Source organism: Dermacentor silvarum, chromosome 8 (genome assembly GCF_013339745.2).
Source record: "Dermacentor silvarum isolate Dsil-2018 chromosome 8, BIME_Dsil_1.4, whole genome shotgun sequence".
Lineage (NCBI taxonomy): Eukaryota > Metazoa > Arthropoda > Arachnida > Ixodida > Ixodidae > Dermacentor > Dermacentor silvarum.
Window position 1 is genome coordinate 71,431,119 of NC_051161.1, and position 20,126 is coordinate 71,451,244.

At 44.6% G+C, this 20,126-nt stretch overlaps 1 protein-coding gene across 2 annotated transcripts in view; it reads right to left on the minus strand.

Moving 5' to 3' along the window:
- Positions 1–91: 91 nt before the first annotated feature.
- LOC125947571 (uncharacterized) overlaps positions 92–20,126 on the minus strand; it is a 38,947-nt gene continuing 18,912 nt past the window's right edge. Inside the window, exons 4-6 of one of the 2 annotated variants that reach the window (XM_049672615.1) lie at positions 13,659–13,727; positions 9,210–9,293; positions 92–287 (exon numbers count right to left, since the gene is read on the minus strand). In XM_049672615.1, the coding sequence (XP_049528572.1) occupies positions 136–287; positions 9,210–9,293; positions 13,659–13,727 (305 nt within the window). In that variant the 3' untranslated portion in view covers positions 92–135. The remainder of the gene's footprint in view (positions 288–9,209; positions 9,294–13,658; positions 13,728–20,126) is intronic. The other variant, XM_049672616.1, reaches the window with a different exon arrangement.

Below are 20,126 nucleotides of genomic sequence, written 5' to 3' on the forward strand. Positions count from 1 at the left end.
TCACTGGGTAGAATCGAGGCCTATTTTTAATACACGGCAATACAACATTTATTGGTTAATTGACTGGCACAAATGCTAGTATAGGTAGTAAGAGAAATGTTTTATTTCCAGCAACACAGCTAATGGTTATATATGTCATATGTTGGGCAATCCCCAGCCGCAAAAGGTCTTGTCATACAATTTGTATTCATGGCGCTTCCCACACAAGTACTTGTATTCTCTGATGCAGTTGGATTTGTCCTTGAGAAAATACTGGTACCAGACGTGGAGCTCACATTTTATGCTACCTAAAACATAAAGTACGTGCGTACTTCAACAATACGTAAAATAAACAAATAACACAATGTAGTACTTAAGACAAACTTATTCAAACACGAAGTTGTGTGGGAGAAAAATATCAAATTTCAGTGGACAAAATCTCACATCAATTACTTTTTTTCTTGAGAACGTAAGTGTCGCAAATTTCTGAATTTGTCATCAACAGCGTAATGACTAAGTTGAAAGTGACTACCGAGGGGACAGGCACAAATCCTGATTAGTTCTACTATAGTGAGCTGTAGCAGCACTAGCGCACCCAAGTGTCTGTTGAGAAGCAAAAAAGTGGCCTCCATCCCGCTCTGCGAACGTGAATGTCCAGTGAAGCTGTATAAAACCCGCCGTGGTTGCTCAGTGGCTGTGGTGTTGGGCTGCTGAGCACGAGGTCGCGGGATCAATCCCGGCCACGGCGGCCGCATTTCGATGGCGGCGAAATGCGAAAATACCCGTGTACTTAGATTTAGGTGCACGTTAAAGAACCCCGGGTGGTCCGAATTTCCGGAGTCCCCCACTACGATGTGCCTCATAATCAGATCGTGGTTTTGGCACGTAAAACTCCATAATGTTTTGAAGCTGTATCAAACACCACACATGGTGGAGCATTGTATTCACGCTGTTCTTCTGCTTTTTAATTTGCGTAATGAGGTGCTAGACGGGTCTCCCTCTTATATGTGAAAGCGTGATGACGCGTCACTAAGTTACACACACACACACACACACACACACACACACACACACACACACACACACACACACACACACATATATATATATATATATATATATAGGGTGTTTCAGCGACCACTTTAAAATTCTTAAAGGTTGCCTGTAACAGATAGCACAATTCTAGTTCATGAGCTGGTCTACTCGAAGAGGCGGACATTACTTGCACAAGAAATTGAAATGCATAATCGAATAATTAACAGAAATTCACTAATTATGTTTTTAACGAATTACCTAATGGCCCATATTACAATTTACAAATTGTAGCCGTGGAGTTCGCAAGGCGGATCCACTTGGAACGAATTCTCGGAATGACACCAGTTTCAAGATATTAATTCCCGAACTTGGCGGGAAAATGCATTGGCGTTCCAGTTAGGTTCTTAACAAAACGTAGCTTTATGCATTGAAGCACAAAATTAACTGGAACGCCAATGCATTTCTCCGCAAAGTTCGGGAATTAATATCTCGAAACTCGTGTCATCCTGAGAATTACTTCTAAGTGGATCCACCTTGCGAACTCCACGGCTACAATATTTAAATTGCAATATGGGCCATCAGGTAATTAGTTAAAAACTTATGTAGTGATTTTTTTAATTAGTCAATTATGCATTTCAAATTTTTGTGCAAGTAATATGTCCGCCTCTTCGACTAGACCAGCTCATTAACTAGAATTGGGCTATCTGCCACAGGCAACCTTAAATAAATTTTAAATGTGTTGGCTGAAACACTATATATATATATATATATATATATATATATATATATATATACTGTATGTCTGCTTGCAAAGATAGATATGCCGTTTGCTTTCAATTGTTCCCCTGGCGTTTTGTGTTTACGTCACGAAATTTTCCGACCAACAAGAGGTAAACAGCGTCACTGCAAAAATTATGCATCGCTCTGCTACCGCAAACACCAGAGACCAGCGGAGCTGGGGAAAGCCTAGTAAAGTAGTCACAAACCACACACTTAGTTTCCTAGCACTCAGGATTTCTTCGTGATGTTCTGCGTAGTGTCGCGGTGAATTCAACCGGCCACGTTCACAAGCCTCCGGATCTTCATTCCTTCGCCTACGCGAACTCTCGGCGTCCCTCAATCTAAACTCGGGATGTTCTCTTCTGCGACACTTGGTTTCACCTTCCCTAGCTCTCGCTTCAGTCTTTCGGAAGCAACTATTTTTTGCTGGCAAGGAATCAGGGAGGATGGTGGGAAATTATGTACTGCGGTTCAAGACAACTCTTGTATCCAGTGCACACATGTATTTAGGTTGAACTTTAATGAAGGTTCTCAAATCACATCTTCCTCTGATTATTCTGTCAAGATCAATAAGTTATCGAACAATTCTTTATAATTGTTACACATTGCTTTATTTAGGTAAACGTGCATGCATATGCCTTTGAGATAAACTAAATCTCAAATATTGAACTCGCAGCTCACAAAGTCACATTGGCTGTTTCTGATGATGTGCCTGATTATACCAAACTTAATTTAAAACAACAATCAGAAAATATTCAGTGAAATTTTTAAGGTGTGTCTACTGTACACTTAAACACACCGATTATTCTACAACACTTAAGGCAGAACTGAGACCATAGAACTGCTTAAATTGAAAGTAATTAAGCGTTGTTAGAACTTTTTGAGGTTAATTCTGGATGTTAAATTAGCTATCTTTCTCTATTCTCTTAAAACCTGTGTGACATTAACTAAACATGTTTTTAGCCCCGTAATTTGTATACACCTATGTTTAGAAGTTCCCCTTCTTTCCACGTTGTGTATACAATTAGAATAGCCTAGCAAAACCATATGATACATGAATAGGTGCTGATAATGTTCGTTCTATTGAGTGTTTTCCTTAATCTCGTGTTTTCTTTGTACTAGAGACCTTTTGTCAGTTCTATTACCAGTCCCGCTTGGACCAGTTTGATGCGCAGTATGTAAAAATGTCGCAGTTTCGCCCAAAAGGGGAAGCATCGATTGCGATGGCAAATTAGTGGACCGCTATATGAAGTAGGGATAGTAGCTTTATCGGCCGTATAAACTTGTAAACATAGGCATACTAACTCCATGAACAAACATGGTGTCACGCGCGCACAAGCAAACATGAACACAGTTCACTCAATGACCGCGGAAACTCGCTATCAGAGCGCTGGAGTGAAGAAGCGTGGCAGTTAGCGAATTAACCTTCGCACTGCGTCTCGCATCAGCGCTAAGACGCGAAAACAGCGCACGGCGTCCCCGATGCAGATGGCTTTCAAGCTGCAGCGGCGCGGGCGCGCGCGCTAGAGCACTGCACGGGCCGTTCTTTTTTTCAGCCTGGGCCCAGCCCGGGCCCGTTTTTACGCTGGGCTGCCCGCCCGAGCCCGGCCCGGGCCCGGAAATAATCTACGTTACCCGCCCGGCCCGGCCCGGCCCGCCACCGTTTTACCTTAGGCCCGAGCCCAGCCCGAGCCCGGCTCGAAACCGGCCCGAACCCGACCCGAGACCGAAAAATACATGTTTTTCAGAGTTGAGACGCTCTAGAATAACTCGCTGCACGTGACATGCACACCACCAGAAAGCCCGAGCCCGTTCCGGGCCCGCGTCAAAAAAGCCGAGCCCGGCCCGGGCCCGGGTCAAAAAGCACACGCCGTGCCCGAGCCCAGCCCGAGCCCGCGAAAAAAGTTGCAGTGGCTTAGCTCGGCTATGCCAGGATATACGTAGCGTTAGCAAAGGTTCAGCTGATTATTCTTAGCTTTCCTGGTTGTCTCCTACGCTCAACTGCTAATTGCCAGGCAACTACTTCGGGATCCGATGAGTCAAGCTTCTCCGTTCTTCTGCGCTGTTGAGCAGCATTTGCGCTCTCCTTCTCCGTGGCTATACCACACTGGCAAACGCCAGTCAGAAGCGCAGCGGCTCCAGCGCAGTGTCAGACGGCGACTCCACAGCGAGCGCGCGCCGGCGCCAGTGCGTCTACCACGGCTACGACGTCACTCCTCTGGAATGCGCAGACCGGCGGCGGTGAGTCGCGCGCGGCGGCGGCGGCGGAGTGCGCGAGAGGTGCCGGCTCCGGTGGCTCCTGTGCGCAAGCCGTGTGACATCACTGATCCTTGAGCATGCGCAGCACGGCTCTTGATGTGCCGCGCGAAACGGGCTTGGCTAGGCCAGTGTAGCTAACGCTACAAAACTGCTCTACCCGGCCCGGCCCGGCCCGTGGGCCGGGCCGGGCCTGGGCTTTCTGGTAAGCCCGAGCCCGTGCAGTGCTCTAGCGCGCGCGCGGCCACCGGAGCCGCCAGGAGTAGAATGCGGCTCCGGCCCTTTTTCGCAAACCGTTTTCCCGACAGTTTGTGCCCTTTGTCTTTGTCGCCTTCCCTCGCCCAAGTCCGACCACAGTCGTAACCCCGACCTACCACAAAAATGACGGATAGAGCCAAAGAAAGCTATTCGTTGTAAAAACGATACGAGTTCTCTTCTGCGACCAAAACATTTATGGCAGGACCCGGGCCCGGCCCGGGCCCGGAAATAACTACGTTACCCGCCCGGCCCGGCCCGCCACCCTTTTACCTTAGGCCCGAGCCCGGCCCGAGCCCGGCCCGAGCCCGGCTCGAAACCGAAAAATACATGTTTTTCAGAGTTGAGACGCCCTAGAATAACTCGCTGCACGTGACATGCACACCACGAGAAAGCCCGAGCCCGGCCCGGGCCCGCGTCTAACCCCATAATCCCATAACCCCCCATAACCCCCCAATAGCGATCGCAGTGCGATCGCTATTACAAAGCGTCAGTTCATCGTGGACAAACCTACTACAGGTAACAGGTTCTAAAAAAATTATAGGGTTTTACGTGCCAAAACCACGATCTGATTACGAGGCACGCCGTAGAGGAGGACTCCGGAAATTAAGACCACCTTGGGTTCTTTAACGTGCACCATATCAAAGTACACAATACTCTAGTCATGGGCGACTTCAATGCAAAAGTGGGGAAAAAGCAGGTTGGTGAGCAAGCGATTGGCAACTACGGCATCGATTCTAGGAATGCAAGAGGAGAGTTGTTAGTAGAATTCGCGGAAAGGAATAGGCTCCGAATAATGAATACCTTCTTCAGGAAGCGCAGCAACAGGAAGTGGACCTGGAATAGCCCTAATGGAGAAACAAGGAATGAAATAGACTTCATACTCTCTGCCGATGCAAGCATAGTGCAGGATGTAGAAGTGTTAGGTAAGGTAAAGTGCAGTGACCATAGGTTAGTGAGGTCCAGGATTTCTCTCAATTTGAAGAGAGAAAGAGTAAAATTAGTCAAGAGGAAACCGGCCAACCTAGAGGCAGTAAGGGTAAAAGCAGACCAATTCAGGCTGGTGCTCGCAAACAAATATGCAGCTTCAGAACAGGAAGATAAAGACAACAAAGAGGTAATGGATGAAACAGTAACTAGGTTGATCTCAGAAGCAGCAATTGAAGTGGGAGGTAAGGCACCAAGGCAACCAGTAGGTAAGCTCTCCCAAGAAACAAAGGACCTAATAAAGAAACGACAAAACATGAAAATGTCCAACTCAAGAGATCAGATAGAATTCGCTGAACTGTCAAAACTGATCAACAAGAAGAAAGCAAGGGATATTCGAAATTATAACGTGGGGAAGATTGAGGAAGCCGTAAAATATGGACGCAGCATTAAATCAGTAAGAAGAAAGCTTGGCATAGGACAAGGCAAGATGTATGCACTGAAGGATAAGCATGGTAATATCATCAGCAATTTCGATGACATAGTAAAAGCAGCGGAAGAATTCTATACAGTACCCAAAACAGCCAAACTACTTTGAAGAATTCTATACTGACCTACACAGTACCCAAAACAGCCAAACTACTTTCATTCGAAATAGTGATGAACTGGATACAGAGACTCCTTCTATAACTAGCGATGAAGTTAGAAGGGCCGTGAAAGACATGTCCAGGGGAAAAGCTGCTGGAGAAGATGGAATAACAGTCGATTTAATCAAGGATGGAGGAGATATCATAATTGAAAAGCTTGCGACCCTTTATACGCAATGCCTCACAACTTCAAGTGTACCAGAGAGCTGGAAGAACGCCAACATTATACTAATCCATAAGAAGGGAGGCGTTAAAGAATTGAAGAATTATAGACCCATTAGCTTGCTTTCAGTATTGTATAAAATATTCAGCAAGATAATTTCTAATAGAATCAGGGCACCACATATAGGCACCAACCTCTCCTTAAATACATTTAATTGAAAAAAATCAGGGCAACACTTGACTTCAGCCAACCAAGAGAACAGGCTGGCTTCAGGAAGGGATAGTCTACGATGGATCATATCCATGTCATCAATCAGGTAATCGAGAAATCTGCGGAATACAATCAATCTCTCTATATGGCTTTCATAGATTATGAAAAGGCATTTGATTCAGTAGAGATACCAGCAGTCATAGAGGCATTGCGTAATCAAGGAGTGCAAGAAGCATACGTGAATATCTTCGCAAACATCTACAAGGATTCCACAGCTACCTTGGTTCTCCACAAGAAAAGTAGAAAGTTACCTATCAAGAAAGGGGTCAGGCAAGGAGACGCAATCTCTCCAATGCTATTCGCTGCATGCCTAGAAGAAGTATTGAAGCTCTTAGACTGGGAAAGCTTAGGAGTGAGGATCAACGGTGAATATCTCCGCAACCTCCGATTTGCTGATGACCTTGTCCTATTCACCAACAATGGAGACGAATTACAGCAAATGATTGAGTACCTTAACCGAGAAAGTGTAAGAGTGGGGTTGAAGATTAATATGCAGAAGACAAAGATAATGTTCAATAGCCTGGCAAGGGAACAAGAATTCAGGATCGCCAGTCAGCCTCTAGAGTCTGTAAAGGAGTACGTTTATCTAGGTCAATTACTCACAGGGGACCCTGATCACGAGAAAGAAATTTACAGAAGAATAAAATTGGGTTGGAGTGCATACGGCAGGCATTGCCGAATCCTAACTGGGAGCTTACCACTGTCGTTGAAAAGTGTACAATCATTGCATTCTACCGGTGCTAACATATGGGGCAGAAACTTGGAGGTTAACAAAGAAGCTCGAGAACAAGTTAAGGACCGCACAAAGAGCGATGGAACGAAAAATCTTAGGACTAACGTTAAGAGACAGGAAGAGAGCGGTGTGGATCAGAGAACAAACGGGGATAGCTGATATTCTAGTTGACATTAAGCGGAAGAAATGGAGGTGGGCAGGCCATGTAATGCGGAGGATGGATAACCGGTGGACCATTAGGGTTACAGAATGGATACCAAGAGAAGGGAAGCGCAGTCGAGGTCGGCAGACAACCAGATGGGATGATGAAGTTAGGAAATTTGCAGGCGCAAGTTGGAATACACTGGCGCAAGACAGGGGTAATTGGAGATCACAGGGAGAGGCCTTCGTTCTGCAGTGGACATTAAATAGTCTGATGATGATGATGATATCAAAGTACACGGGTGTTTTCGCATTTGGCCCCCATCGAAATGTGGCCGCAGTGGCCGGGATTCGATCCCACGGCTTCGTGCTCAGCGTAACAGGTTCTATTGAACCTGTTATAATGTAGGTGTAAAGTGACAACTCTTAACAAGTAAAAACAGGCGAATCCACCGGGAAAAAATTAGTTACAAAATCATGTCGTTTCTCGTGCATTTTATCGGTGATAGCATGATGACTTAATTGATGACTTGACGTAGCCTGCCTGTCTTACACAATCTATAAAGCAGGGAATGCCGCTACTAGAAAAATAATTAAGAGATTGCAAGCTTTACTGCTCATTACAATTTAGAATGCAAGTGAGTTAATCGAAGAATTTTAAGGCAGTAAATGCCACAAGGTGCGCACGTATTAAAGACCCGGAGACTAGCGCTAGCTTCAAAGGTATTTCTTCAATAATAGAGCGTGTATTTGTCCTGCACAGAGGTATACAGTAGGATCAGCTTTCCATCTTTGACATACTTTGTGTGTCTAGTGCGGCGTTGTTCAAACGTGTTGTTTACCTGATATACTCAGTGACAGTGTTAGCTTCCTGCAAGGCGTGGCAAAACCAATACATTAAGGCAGAACTTAGAATTTAAATTTCTCTCAAGTTAGCTGTCCCAGGTGAACTCACTAAATGGGAGTGCCCGAAAGAGCGAATCGATTCCGAAGTGTCATGGTAGACGGTTGGGATATACCTAGCAGAAATAGCCGAGAAATACTACCTTAATATTAGCAGAAAAAAACCATTAAAAAGGTCAAAATATATCATCGCGCAGTAGGTGGGAATGTTGCTGGTGTGTTCTGGGCTTTCGCATGAACTCTCAGTATTTGAAAGTGTACAACAGCAATTCTTTTTTGTCGTCCGTGACGACACAATGATCTAGGTCTTATTTGGGGAAAATTTTCACGAATGTGACTGCAAGAGTGCACTTAAACCTCTTCCGCGCTGTTCCGCATGCACCTCGCTTTATATAGGAGATATATATTCTTGCGTAATCGCTTCTCAGTTATTTCTAAAATATCTATTGTTCCCCAAAAAGGACCAAGGCAATAAAGAGGCTCGATTAGTCAAGCAGTGCTTTATTATAAAATGTATCGGGCTACTTATAATCATTAACCTCTTAGAAGCCATCCAACACCACCAGCACACAAAACAAGACTTCGGTCTGCAGTGGAATGGCAAGGCGGGACACGCAATTCAAAAGTTCCGGTGGAGGCTTATTACATAATCGCACCTTGGTGTGATTTCTGGTATGTCTTTTTGGAAACAAAACAATCAGGTATATTTTCATATTTCATAAAATGCATTGTGTGCTTATGTACGGTCAAATGTTTCTTCCTTTCTTGATAGCACTACAGACATGGGTACTGTATAATATTATCTTTTCTTGCAAATGATCAAGCTGTAATTACTTCTGTTTCAAGTAATTATCTTTTCTAGGAATCAATGCAAATACAGCAATTTTTAACTGTTGGAATCTGTATTTAAGATACAAAGTTCTAATAATATATGCACGCCATCCATAAGAATTTGCAACATGATATTCTATATATTCGCAATTTCTATATTCGCATACACATAGCATTTCCTTCTAAATCGTTTTGTGAGAATGTAGTACTGTTATGGGGTGATTTAGACAATGCTAGAGCGTTTTAAGGATTGATAAGTTTGAAGGAATTTGCTAAGTGCAATTCTTACATCGTTTGTCCGAGAAGGTAATGACGGCGCACTTCTCCCTTTCATCATAGTATTGGAAAATATATTTTCGACCATGTGGGAAGTCTGGAAAAGTGTGTTTTTAAAGAGCTGTATTTTGGGCAGAAAAATGAAGCACAATTTAATACTCCTAAAACAGAAAGTCGAGAAACTTATTTTCAAATTCAACTTGTTTTGAAGCGCTATGCAGCACGACACAATAGCAAACATATTTTAAAGAACTAAAGAGCAGAAACCGTCTGTACCGCTAAATGCACCAAACTCAAACCTATCGATTGTTCGTGCACTTATAATCAAGAAGAAGTCTTTACTGCCAAATTCTACCGTATACCATAGCCTTGCTTTCGCGGTTCATCGTGTGGATCATGTGAGTCGTTGATTGATTTATTCTGAGCTAACTTGGAGATGGATGCTTGGAATGCTGGTGTTATCAGCTGTGAGTTAAGTGATCATTTGTCTCTGTATTGTAGGTACTCAAATCATCGGCAGAGATTGCTGAACAATCGAATACTGTCACAACTACAAGGATAATAACCAACGATAGAATGCAAGAGTTTCGTGAGTAAGTGCCTTCTGTTAACTGGAAGGAGCTTTTAACAGAGAAAAATGGTGATCCTAATGCACTATATGACAAATTTATAGGGAAGGTAATGGAATTATATGACTATGCATCCCTGTAATTGTTAGATGACATTTTGAAAAAGCTAGGAGACCCTGGATAACCCGCTCTCTTCTACAACGTATTTCGAAACGCAACTAAATTTTCAACAAATTTAATAACCAGAAATATACAAATCTTGAAAGAATACAAGCGTTTTAGGAAAAGGCTACGTGTGGATATCAAAACCTCAAAGAATCAATACTACTCAAATAAATTTGCCGCAGTGCATTTTCATACTCGCAGAACATGGTGTACTTTAAAAGACATTCTAAAAAACCACGTAGTAGTTTACCTACTCAAATTACCGCAAGCAATGACACTTACACTGGAAAGGTCATGACCAATGAATTTAGCCGGCATTTTCTCACGTCTGCGTCATCTGACTCGGGTTGTAGTACTAATAGCGCTTACCAGTGTATTGAATTCTGTGAGTCTAGTACGATCTTTATTTACCCAACTTCAACGTCCGAAATTTTAACCATCATTCTTGGTTTAAACAATAACAGCTCAGCCGATTTTGACGGTATTAATGTATTGACAATCAAAGCAGTTTCTGATTTATTATGTGAAGTATTAGTGACATAAATTCTATTCTGTCTTCTGGAATATTTCCTGACAAGATGAAAATAGCAAGAATTACCGTATTGCACAAAGGAGGCTCAGTTCAGGATTTTAATAATTACCGGCCTGCATCTACACTTCCATGCTTTTCAAAAATTGCAGAAAATGTGATGCATTCAAGATTTGTAAATAATCTGCACACTTACAATTTGCTATCGCGACATCAGTATGGGCTAAAGAAATGCAAATCAACTGAAAGTGCGTTACTTTATATCAACCAAAAACTGCTATCTAACATGGAAACCCATTTTTATAATTTATGAATCCTTTTAGACATCAAGAAGGCATTTGATTCTGTTAAACACAACATTCTGTTTCCTAAACTACCGCAGTATTGAATACGTGGTTAATCCCTCAGTTTGATTCGCAACTACCCATCTAAACGAGCACAATCTGTTGCTATTCATGACATCCGGTCAGACTTACAATCAATTCAATACGCGCTGCCACAAGGATCAATTCTAGGTCCTACGCTGTTCCGTCTCTACATTATTAATATTTTTTTTGTTCCCCACACTCCCGAAATAGTTCTGATGCAGATGACAACAGCGTTTTCTTTTCTTTTGCTAGCTTAGCTACTCTCGCACCTTTGGCAAATACCTGGCTGCAGCATTTATCAGAATGGTTATATACCAATCAACTACAATTTAATGTAAGCAAGACGAAGTTCATAATATCCACGTCATTAACAAACTGGTTATATTTCATAACCTAATTACATTCGGATCTGAGGTGGTAGAGCGCATAACACAATACAAATTTTTAACAGGTCAGTTTCACGAAAATCTTTCAATGAACGCAGGTTGCAGAGTTCGTGATTCGCAGTGTTTCGAAAACGACAGGTATTTTAAACAGACGCTGCGCCTTATTACCCAGGCACCTCAAAAGACACCTTATTTTTTGTTAATTCATTCCCGTCGTTATTACTGTATCCTCATCTGAAGGGTTACGTCTCAAAACAATTTAAATAATCTCTACCTCATGCAAAAAACAGCTGTCCGTTTTATTCACAACTTACCCTATCACGAACATGTTTCCTCCTATTTCATCGTGGACCGTATCCTTAGTATTTCCGCTAGGTACAGTCATCGTCTTTCTGAACTTATTTTTATTCGATACACAGTTGATTAACAATTATTCATATCTACATACACTAACGCTTTCCGGAAACACGATTTCAGGCGTTTGATATTTACCAAGCCAAAAACAAGAAATAATTATGCAATGCAGTTATTATATTGGCAAATTCCGAATCTCTTAAATACCCACCCACAATTACTGTCTTTAATTACATGTTCTCCTTCTTTCATTAACATCATTCAGCAAGCAATCGAATGTATATTTTCTTGACTCTATTTCACGCTGGATTTGAAATAATGTAGTCGGATTACTGGTTGTTCCTAAAGCTGCATATTGTTTGTAGTTGCATACTGGTTGTATATTGTGTTGTACTTGAATTCTCGTTGTATATTATGTTACTGTTATTTGTCAATGCCCACTGAAATAGGCCAAATCTACCTGTTATTTTCTGCAGTTGTGCATGTATGACCGGCAGGTTAATTTCAGTCTCGTACGAGAATACTTTATGGAATTAATGCTAATATGGTGCTGAAGGTCTAGTCAGGTGATTATATAATGTGATCTTTTGCCACAAGCATCGTGACAATCATGTATTGTTAACCAAATAAATAAATAAAATAAATTAAATAAAAATAATACAAGTTGCCTTAGGGGCCCATACATTTTGTCGAATTTCAGCCAAGTTCTGCAAGTACTATTAACCTGCAATTACTCTTTCGTAATAAAACCTATTCACTACTTATGTGAATACGTCAAAATACGTAGATACTCATCCTGTAATTTTCGTGCAATCTTTGACTCACAGTGAAGATACTTACTGGCACGTGTTTAAATCGTAAAAATAAATAAGTTAGCGCATTGCGATCGAAATAGTTTATGTATTTTACAATACTTAGTTATGGTGCTCAGTTTTTGCTATTCATAACAGGCTTGCACAATACCAGTGTATGAATCTCTTGGTTCCTGATGAAATAAAAATAACGCTGCAGCTTTCAACTAGACAAACACACGCCGGAAGCTAAGGTTAGGTGGCCAAATCAGTGTTCCTGCCTACACAGCACTTCGCATGCCTGGCTTTCATCGCTTAACTAATTTTGTTCAGCCTAAATAATTTCTTTATTTTAACTGAAAACGTGAAGTGTTTTGAAAAACGCAACCATATCTGAACCCAAACATAAGCGCTCGAATAACTTCCACTACTGTAATTTGTAATAGGTAGAAAAGCTTATTTACAAAAAAACTAATGTTGGCCTACTATCCATCACAGCATTTTTGTAGTCTTGCACTTCAAGGTGCCTGGTAACTCCCCATAAGACCTTTATAACTGCTCCAGTTTTATATCGCAACGCGATTTCATTTGGTGAATTGAGGCCCAAGTGGATTGAATAAGTTCGCAATGTAATGCCAAAGCCGAAGCTTTTGCTGAGCCGTCTCCCTCGCATATATTAATGACGCGAACTGCAAAGCTCACGGAATAAAACTTTCAAAAGTCCGAGCTGCTGCCCTTCACTTCTCGTTTATAGCGAACTAACAAGGAATAAGTGGGAGTTCTATTCTTTTCTTTATTTTCACTCTATACTGCGCGTGTTTTTACGGGAGCGATGGTTAAGGCTGCTGCTAGAGCGCCGTCAGAACGGAACATTTGCTTGAACATTTATTTGCTGCACCATTCAGCAAACACATTTTTACGGCAACGTCACCGCATGAAAACTGCTTGCAAAAGGAAAACGAACAAGATAGGAGGGTGTATTGGGAAAAAAGTAAGCAATGCGTAGCAAAGCTACGCTTCATCTTATGCTATGTTATCTATTATTTGTTCGTACAGCTCCCTCTATGAATGCTCTCATCGATATGAAATAGAAAGCAAATATATAGCTTTCTAGCGCAGAAACTTCCAAGCAGTTTCACACGTTTCGATGACCTCGGTACGTATGCCCCCACCATTACACGGGGCATTAACGTAAAAAAGAAATTCTTGTAAACCAGAATTTTTTTTCAATGCGATAAACTCAGACTTGTAGGATCAAAATCGATCGTAAAACTTAGAATGCATAAGCGTAAATATTTACCTCCTTCAAAGCCTAAAGTATCCAGTCCTTTTGAGTTCTCAAGAGGGGCAGCCCGACTGCAGTCAAGTTCTGTAAAAAAAAAAGAAAATGTTAGTAAAGAAAGGTACATGATGACAGCAAAAGCCACTTTTTGTACTACACTTTTTGTAATACTTGTCAAAAGTATGACATCAACGTAATATGAAGCCGTCCTGGTTCTTATCTTTCTAGTGTTTCACGTTTATCTCTTATATGCACACTTTCCTGTGACACGTTTGCACATATATTGTCGCTCTTTATCGATTTGTCATAAATAATGCCTCCAATTTTGCTTATAGACACTAGTTTCCTGACTTTTACTGTCTTTTGTAGGTTCGGCCTCTTTAGGTTCGTTATATAACACGTGGCACGAACTATTCTATTTTTTTTTCTCAGAAAATTTACGAAATAATTCACCTGTAACACATGAGCGCAATGGTTGTGCTTGTTTGTCATTAATTGACGATGGTTTACTACTGATGTCCTGCTTCTGCTGCCCTCCTCGTCATTTCTGTAGTTCTCGCGTATTTATTGTTCAATTTCTTGTTATAATATTCGTGAGATCTAACAGTCACAATTTCTTTTATTGCCCCCTTCTGCAACGCCCATCTGAGCCTGTAAGTAACTTTAAATAAAGTAAACAAATAAATATTTGAAGCCAGACGGTGCCACCAGTCATGGTCCGCACGTCCGTTCATTAACACCCTTGTTTGGAGGGTAACTTTGTGTCTATCTAGGAGTGGCCTGGCGCACACTTTACAGCCGGTTGTAAGAGTGGTATGAGTCTTTTGCTAAGAAAGATATTGTAAGCTGGGGAAAAAAAGCGACGCCGTTTGTTCAGGTTGAGTTAATGGGTTTCCCACAGCACCGAGTTAGTGCGTGCGCCAAAGCTGTGGTTATTTGGTGATATATATGGCTAAGATACAAGCCGAACAGAAGTGCTGCTTCGAAACACATATCAAAACGACTGATTAGGGCATGCATGTGGTGTTACGCCGCTCATCTCTCAAACGTGCAGAATAGGCGGCTTGGCGAACTAATTAATATACAAGCGCATTGTCGACTCTCTCTCTCTGCACAGTAATTGACGGTGTGTGAAGCGATCGAATGCATGGATCCGTACCCATGAATGTGAGAGCGATGACACCGTCATCAATGATTGGGGCGACGACATCGCATCTTTTGTCAGGCGCAAATTCCTAAGGCAAAGCACCCACATTGACAAGAAATTTTGACGCGGTCTATGACCTGCGCGGAGCCGACGCCAAGAAGTCCCCAAAGGCCGAACAGCCCAGTCCCCGAAAGTTCATAGAGGCCAGCGTAGTGACAGCGTTAAATTCGTCAGAAATGCTCCTTTGACGAAGCGCTTTTAAATTTCCGGTGTGTGGGTCACCTGTGGGCGGGCCTACGGAAAACTTCTGCAGAAACGTGACGACAGAAATTAGAGGCACCCATGCAGGGAGGAATCGCGAAAAGCGTAGGAATAGGAGAGAGAGAGAGCCATGATGGGAAATAATGCCGAATCCTTACCTAAAGTCTAACAACTCTGCTAACGAGATTAGGCACAACCCAGTAGCTGGTAGCTTAAATTAACTTGTAACCTCAATGGCTATGGAAATGTCGAGGCGGGCCAGCAGTTGCCACCTCCTTTTCTATTTGTTTTACTGAAATATATTTAAAGACTGCATGGAATCCGTTAATTTTAGTCCGGGCTGTAATCACTAAACTTATAGATAAGAAAGACTCCGCCTGATGCAATGCTAGTCAGGGCCGTAACCAATTGGTGGTCGAAAATTAAGATGAATTGGTCGTATGTGGTCGTATAGAAGGCCAGTTGTGCTGAGCTCTAATCTAGGAAACGTAGAAGAGTAAGGTGCTGTTATTTTCGGTGCTCATCATCAGTGTTCTTCTGCAAGCTGTGCATTTCACTGTGTAAATATTTTAACTGCAAAACATCTTCAAACTTTGTTACCTCCAACCTGCCTCCTTCTTCATCAACGCCGATTATCACCTTGAAGAGTCTTGATTGACTTCAAAGAGATAAAACAAACTATACTTGTGGCTACGAATAATGAAGACTACCCTGCTACACACATGATGAAGAATGGTAGACGCAGAAATGGTGCGGGAGCCAACGTTTTTACAAGGACACTTGTCTTCCTCACGGCAGCAACTGATTTGTATAGCAGCGTTTTTATGTACGCATAGCTCGGTCTCCCGCACCCTCAATAAGGGAGGAGGCGGATAACGAGTCGGCACGGAAACTAGGGCAACTGAAGTTCAAGTGCTCAAATAAGTTGTCGCAGTTTCACCTGAAAAGCGAAGCATCAATTGCGATAGCAAATTTGTAGAGAGCTATACGGAGTAAATGATAGTAGCTTTATCAGCTGTATAAACTTGGACATGCAGTAGCACCGGCAACACGCAGAACTGTTGTCGACGCTCTCGGCGTTTTGCCCGCGTTCGCACAAAATGCGTGCGGCGTTGGTGACTGTTGCTGGAGCCTCTGATATAAATAGGCACTTGGTGCCGCAGCTAAACGTCGCCTCCCTTCCCTCCCCCTCCCCCCCCCCCCACGGCCTTTCGTGCGTCAGAAGAAGGCGCGTTTGCTCTACATATATGGTGATGGTAAAGGAGGAAAGAGACGCCTGCTTCTGCAGCCCTTAAGGGAGCACGGCGCCAACCTTTCCCTTTCCCTCAAGAACCACTTATCATCACGGCACAGAACGCGTGTTTGTTCTCCGCCGTGCGTTCACTCCCCGTGAAAGCGCGCGTCCCTCGCGCCCTTTCACTCGCACATACAGCGTTCGGCGGCGCGCGGCGACGATTTCATCTCCATTGACGTCATACGGAACCTCACGGCGACGGCGACGCCGACGGCAGAAATCTGCTTTGGAGTGTCCATATAACTGCTATCGCAATAAAATAAATGGTGGGAAAGAACTAGAAGGAAGGGAAGGAAATTTTTGTGGTGTGATAGAAAATGGAGCTCAGGGTGTTTTTGCTAGTTCTTCGAAAAAGTGGAGATAGATACCTTATACAGAAAATGATTTATGTTTTGATGTAGTTGCCCTCAGTCCAGTTTGCCTGGTTTTCAGAGAAAAAGCAGGAGCTTCGAAGATAATCTTGCTGGATATTGGAAAAAGAAAAAAAAAATGTCACAGTTTCGCCCTGAGGGCGAAGCAATGAATGCGATAGCAACACAGCAATGTCATACGAAGTAAGGTGAGCGCCTTTGGTAGCAATATGAATTGTAGTAAACATGAGCTGATTAAGTAAGCAGGTGTGCTGCGGCGTAAGTAGACCGACATGAAGAGAGACTCGATGACCACGAGAAGGCGCGTGTGAAACGGTGGTGTTGATGAGAAGCGCTGCCCGTGGGCAGCGCGTGCGAAGGGACACACCTGTAGCGCTGCACTGCCGATCCGGGCAGCATTGCATGTGTAGCGTGCGTTGGACAATGTGGCCCGACTATTACTAACTAGTGTGAGCGCGCACAAACAAACATGAATAGATCACACTGAATGACTGCAGACAACGACTGTCAAAACGCTAGCAGCAAGCTGCGGCGGCGAAGGTACGTGTGGTCTATCGCTTCAACGGAAACTGAGCGGCGAATGCACAGCGCATAAAGGTCAGAGCCGTGTGGAGATAAGAGACGGTGCGAGCGAGAGACGAGCACGGTTGTTGGCAGAGTAGAAATGCGCCCCTCCCCCCCCCCCCCTCCGCCGCTCCCTCCGGCGCCCGCTTCCTTGCTTGCGCGTAGAAGGTTGAGTGCGTTCGCTCTCCGTGACAGCGTGCGTCCCCGCACGCTTCCGCTCGGGCATACGGCGCGCGGCGAAGCTTTTATCTATACGGAACCTCACGGCGACGGCGACGGCGACGGCGACGCCGACGGCAGAAATCCGGTGGAATTGTCCATATAATTGCCATCGCAATAAAAACGTAGGGGGAATGGGCGGGTAAACGGCGTTAGAGACTGAGTTCTAGGAAATTGTGATCGGTTAAAAATTTAACTGGCAACTGGAGGATGCGGAGAAAGAAAACAACGCAAATATTCAGAGTGAAGGTATAAAAAAGGTTAAACGGGCTTCATGGTAAATATAAGAAAACGATGATTTACTGGAATATTAAAAGGTAATATGTTGTAAAAAGATAAGTAAATTATTGTGGGGCTTATGATCTGCACTGTCATAACCAAGTGTAAAATCACCAAAAATAACAATAAATAACAAAGAAAAACTACATGTTATGCTTGGGCCATTGGTTTACTGAATGAAACAAAAAATCCCTTTGAAATATTTATTGGCGCGGTTGGAATATATTGAACTTGTGGATGAAATACGACATTGTATTTATTCTCTGTGGAAGACTGAAAACGTTTCTGCAGACTGTGTAGTTTAAGTTAATCAAAATTGGGACTTCGTAGCTTGAATTGATAGGCTATTGGTTTGGAAAGATTCTCATCCCTGTTCACGCGATACCCGTTTGTTCTAACATTGATTGTCTGTACTATTTCGCGGCTTTTCGTTGTGGCTGATTGAACATTGCAGCTTTTACATAAGGCTCGAACGCAAGACTAAAATAAATTGAATGCACATATTCACATGCCATGCTCTGAACTTTTGTGTCATGTTTAAGTTGTTTGCATGTCACACACCTGGGATGACAACAAACTGCTATGTTGGAGTTGCACTGAGGGTTTACTTTTGCGTGCACTGACATGTCTGTAATAGTGTACTGCGGCGATATGAGATTTTTGGTACTTCAGAGAGCACTTTCCCTAAGCAAATATTTTGATGTGAAACCCAGGTGTCGCGTGAAGGAAGAGGGTAGCTCCTCGACGCCACGTCACCAGCGTGCCTCGACGGAGCCCATACGCGGTCCGCAGCTCTTTCTCTGTCGCCCCCGCTGGGCTTAGCTGCTGCGCGCGCCTGCAAGCGTTGGTGGCCGCTACTCCTTCCTCGGTCTCTGGTGGCGCAGGACGTCGGTTGCATGCTGCGTTCGCACCGCAGGCCGCTACTGCTTGCTGGCCCGGGCAGCACGTGGCGGTATGGTACATTACTCACAGCGCAAAACTCGAAAGACCGCTCAGTCTTTCTATGAAGACTCGTTTACAGTTTTCTCATGTCGATGTGAACTGTCGTGACCAGTAATTTAGCTTGTCAAGCAGAGTGGTGGGTGTAAAACCAACGGTAGTGAATAACTTGCCTGTCCGCGTTAAAGACCATTGCGACGACAACTTCGATGCTGGCGAAGTCGGGAACACCAATGTATTCGGTGACACCTGTTCTACAGGCCGCCGAGCCCTCAAAGCGAAAAGGACATCAAATGCAGATGTCTCGAATCCCACCAACCATGACGGTTTCGACGTTCACGACACAGCAATAGACTGATTCCGAAATGAGATCCGGCAGGTGTAGCCCTCGCTCTGCCTACCTGCCTGCCCGGCAAGGCAGGCAGGTCCGATGCCTGCCTGTCCTGCCTGCGCTACCGGCCCTGCCTGCCCTGCCTGCCCTGCCTGCCCTGCCTGCCCTGCCTACCCTGCCTACCCTGCCTGCCCTGCCTGCCCTGCCTGCCTGCCTGCCGGCCGGGGCCCGCCCTGCCCTGCCCTGCCCTGCCCTGCGAGCCTGCCCTGCGAGCCTGCCCTGCCAGCCTGCCCTGCCAGCCTGCCCTGCCAGCCTGCCCTGCCAGCCTGCCCTGCCCGCCTGCCATGCCTGCCATGCCTGCCATGCCTGCCATGCCTGCCATGCCTGCCATGCCTGCCATGCCTGCCATGCCTACCCTGCCTGCCCTGCCTGCCTGCCGACCGGGGCCCGCACTGCCCTGCCCTGCCCAGCCCTGCCAGCCCTGCCAGCCTGCCTGCCCTGCCAGCCTGCCTGCCTGCCATGTCTGCCATGTCTGCCATGCCTGCCATGCCTGCCGTGCCTGCCCTGCCGGCTCTGCCTGCCGTGCCTGCCCTGCCTACCCTGCCTGCCGTGCCTGCCCTGCCGGCTCTGCCTGCCGTGCCTGCCCTGCCTACCCTGCCTGCCTGCCTGCTCTGCCCTGCCTGCCCTGCCTGCTTGCCTGTCGTCTCTCTGTCTGACAACGCTCTCGTCGTTGTGATGCCGTCGTGGTCGTTCCGTCGTCGTCATTACAGCTCCATCATCTGACTCGTTTTGCCGTCATCAACGCGCCTTTTACGACAACGTAGTGACACAAGTTGTCTAATAGCTTTGGACACTAGGTATGCGCTAGTAGTCATTGCATCGTCGGCAATCCAGCTTTCAATATGACTTTTTTCGTGTCATTGTCGCCACCGTCATCATACAGTTGTCATGCATTTGTTGCCACACCGCCATCTTGCTGCCGTCGTGGTCGTTCCACCGTAGTCATTTCAGGCTTTGTCATCGAGTTGTCATACTGTCGCCGTCACGCCACGTTCGTCATACACTCTTCGTGATACAGTCG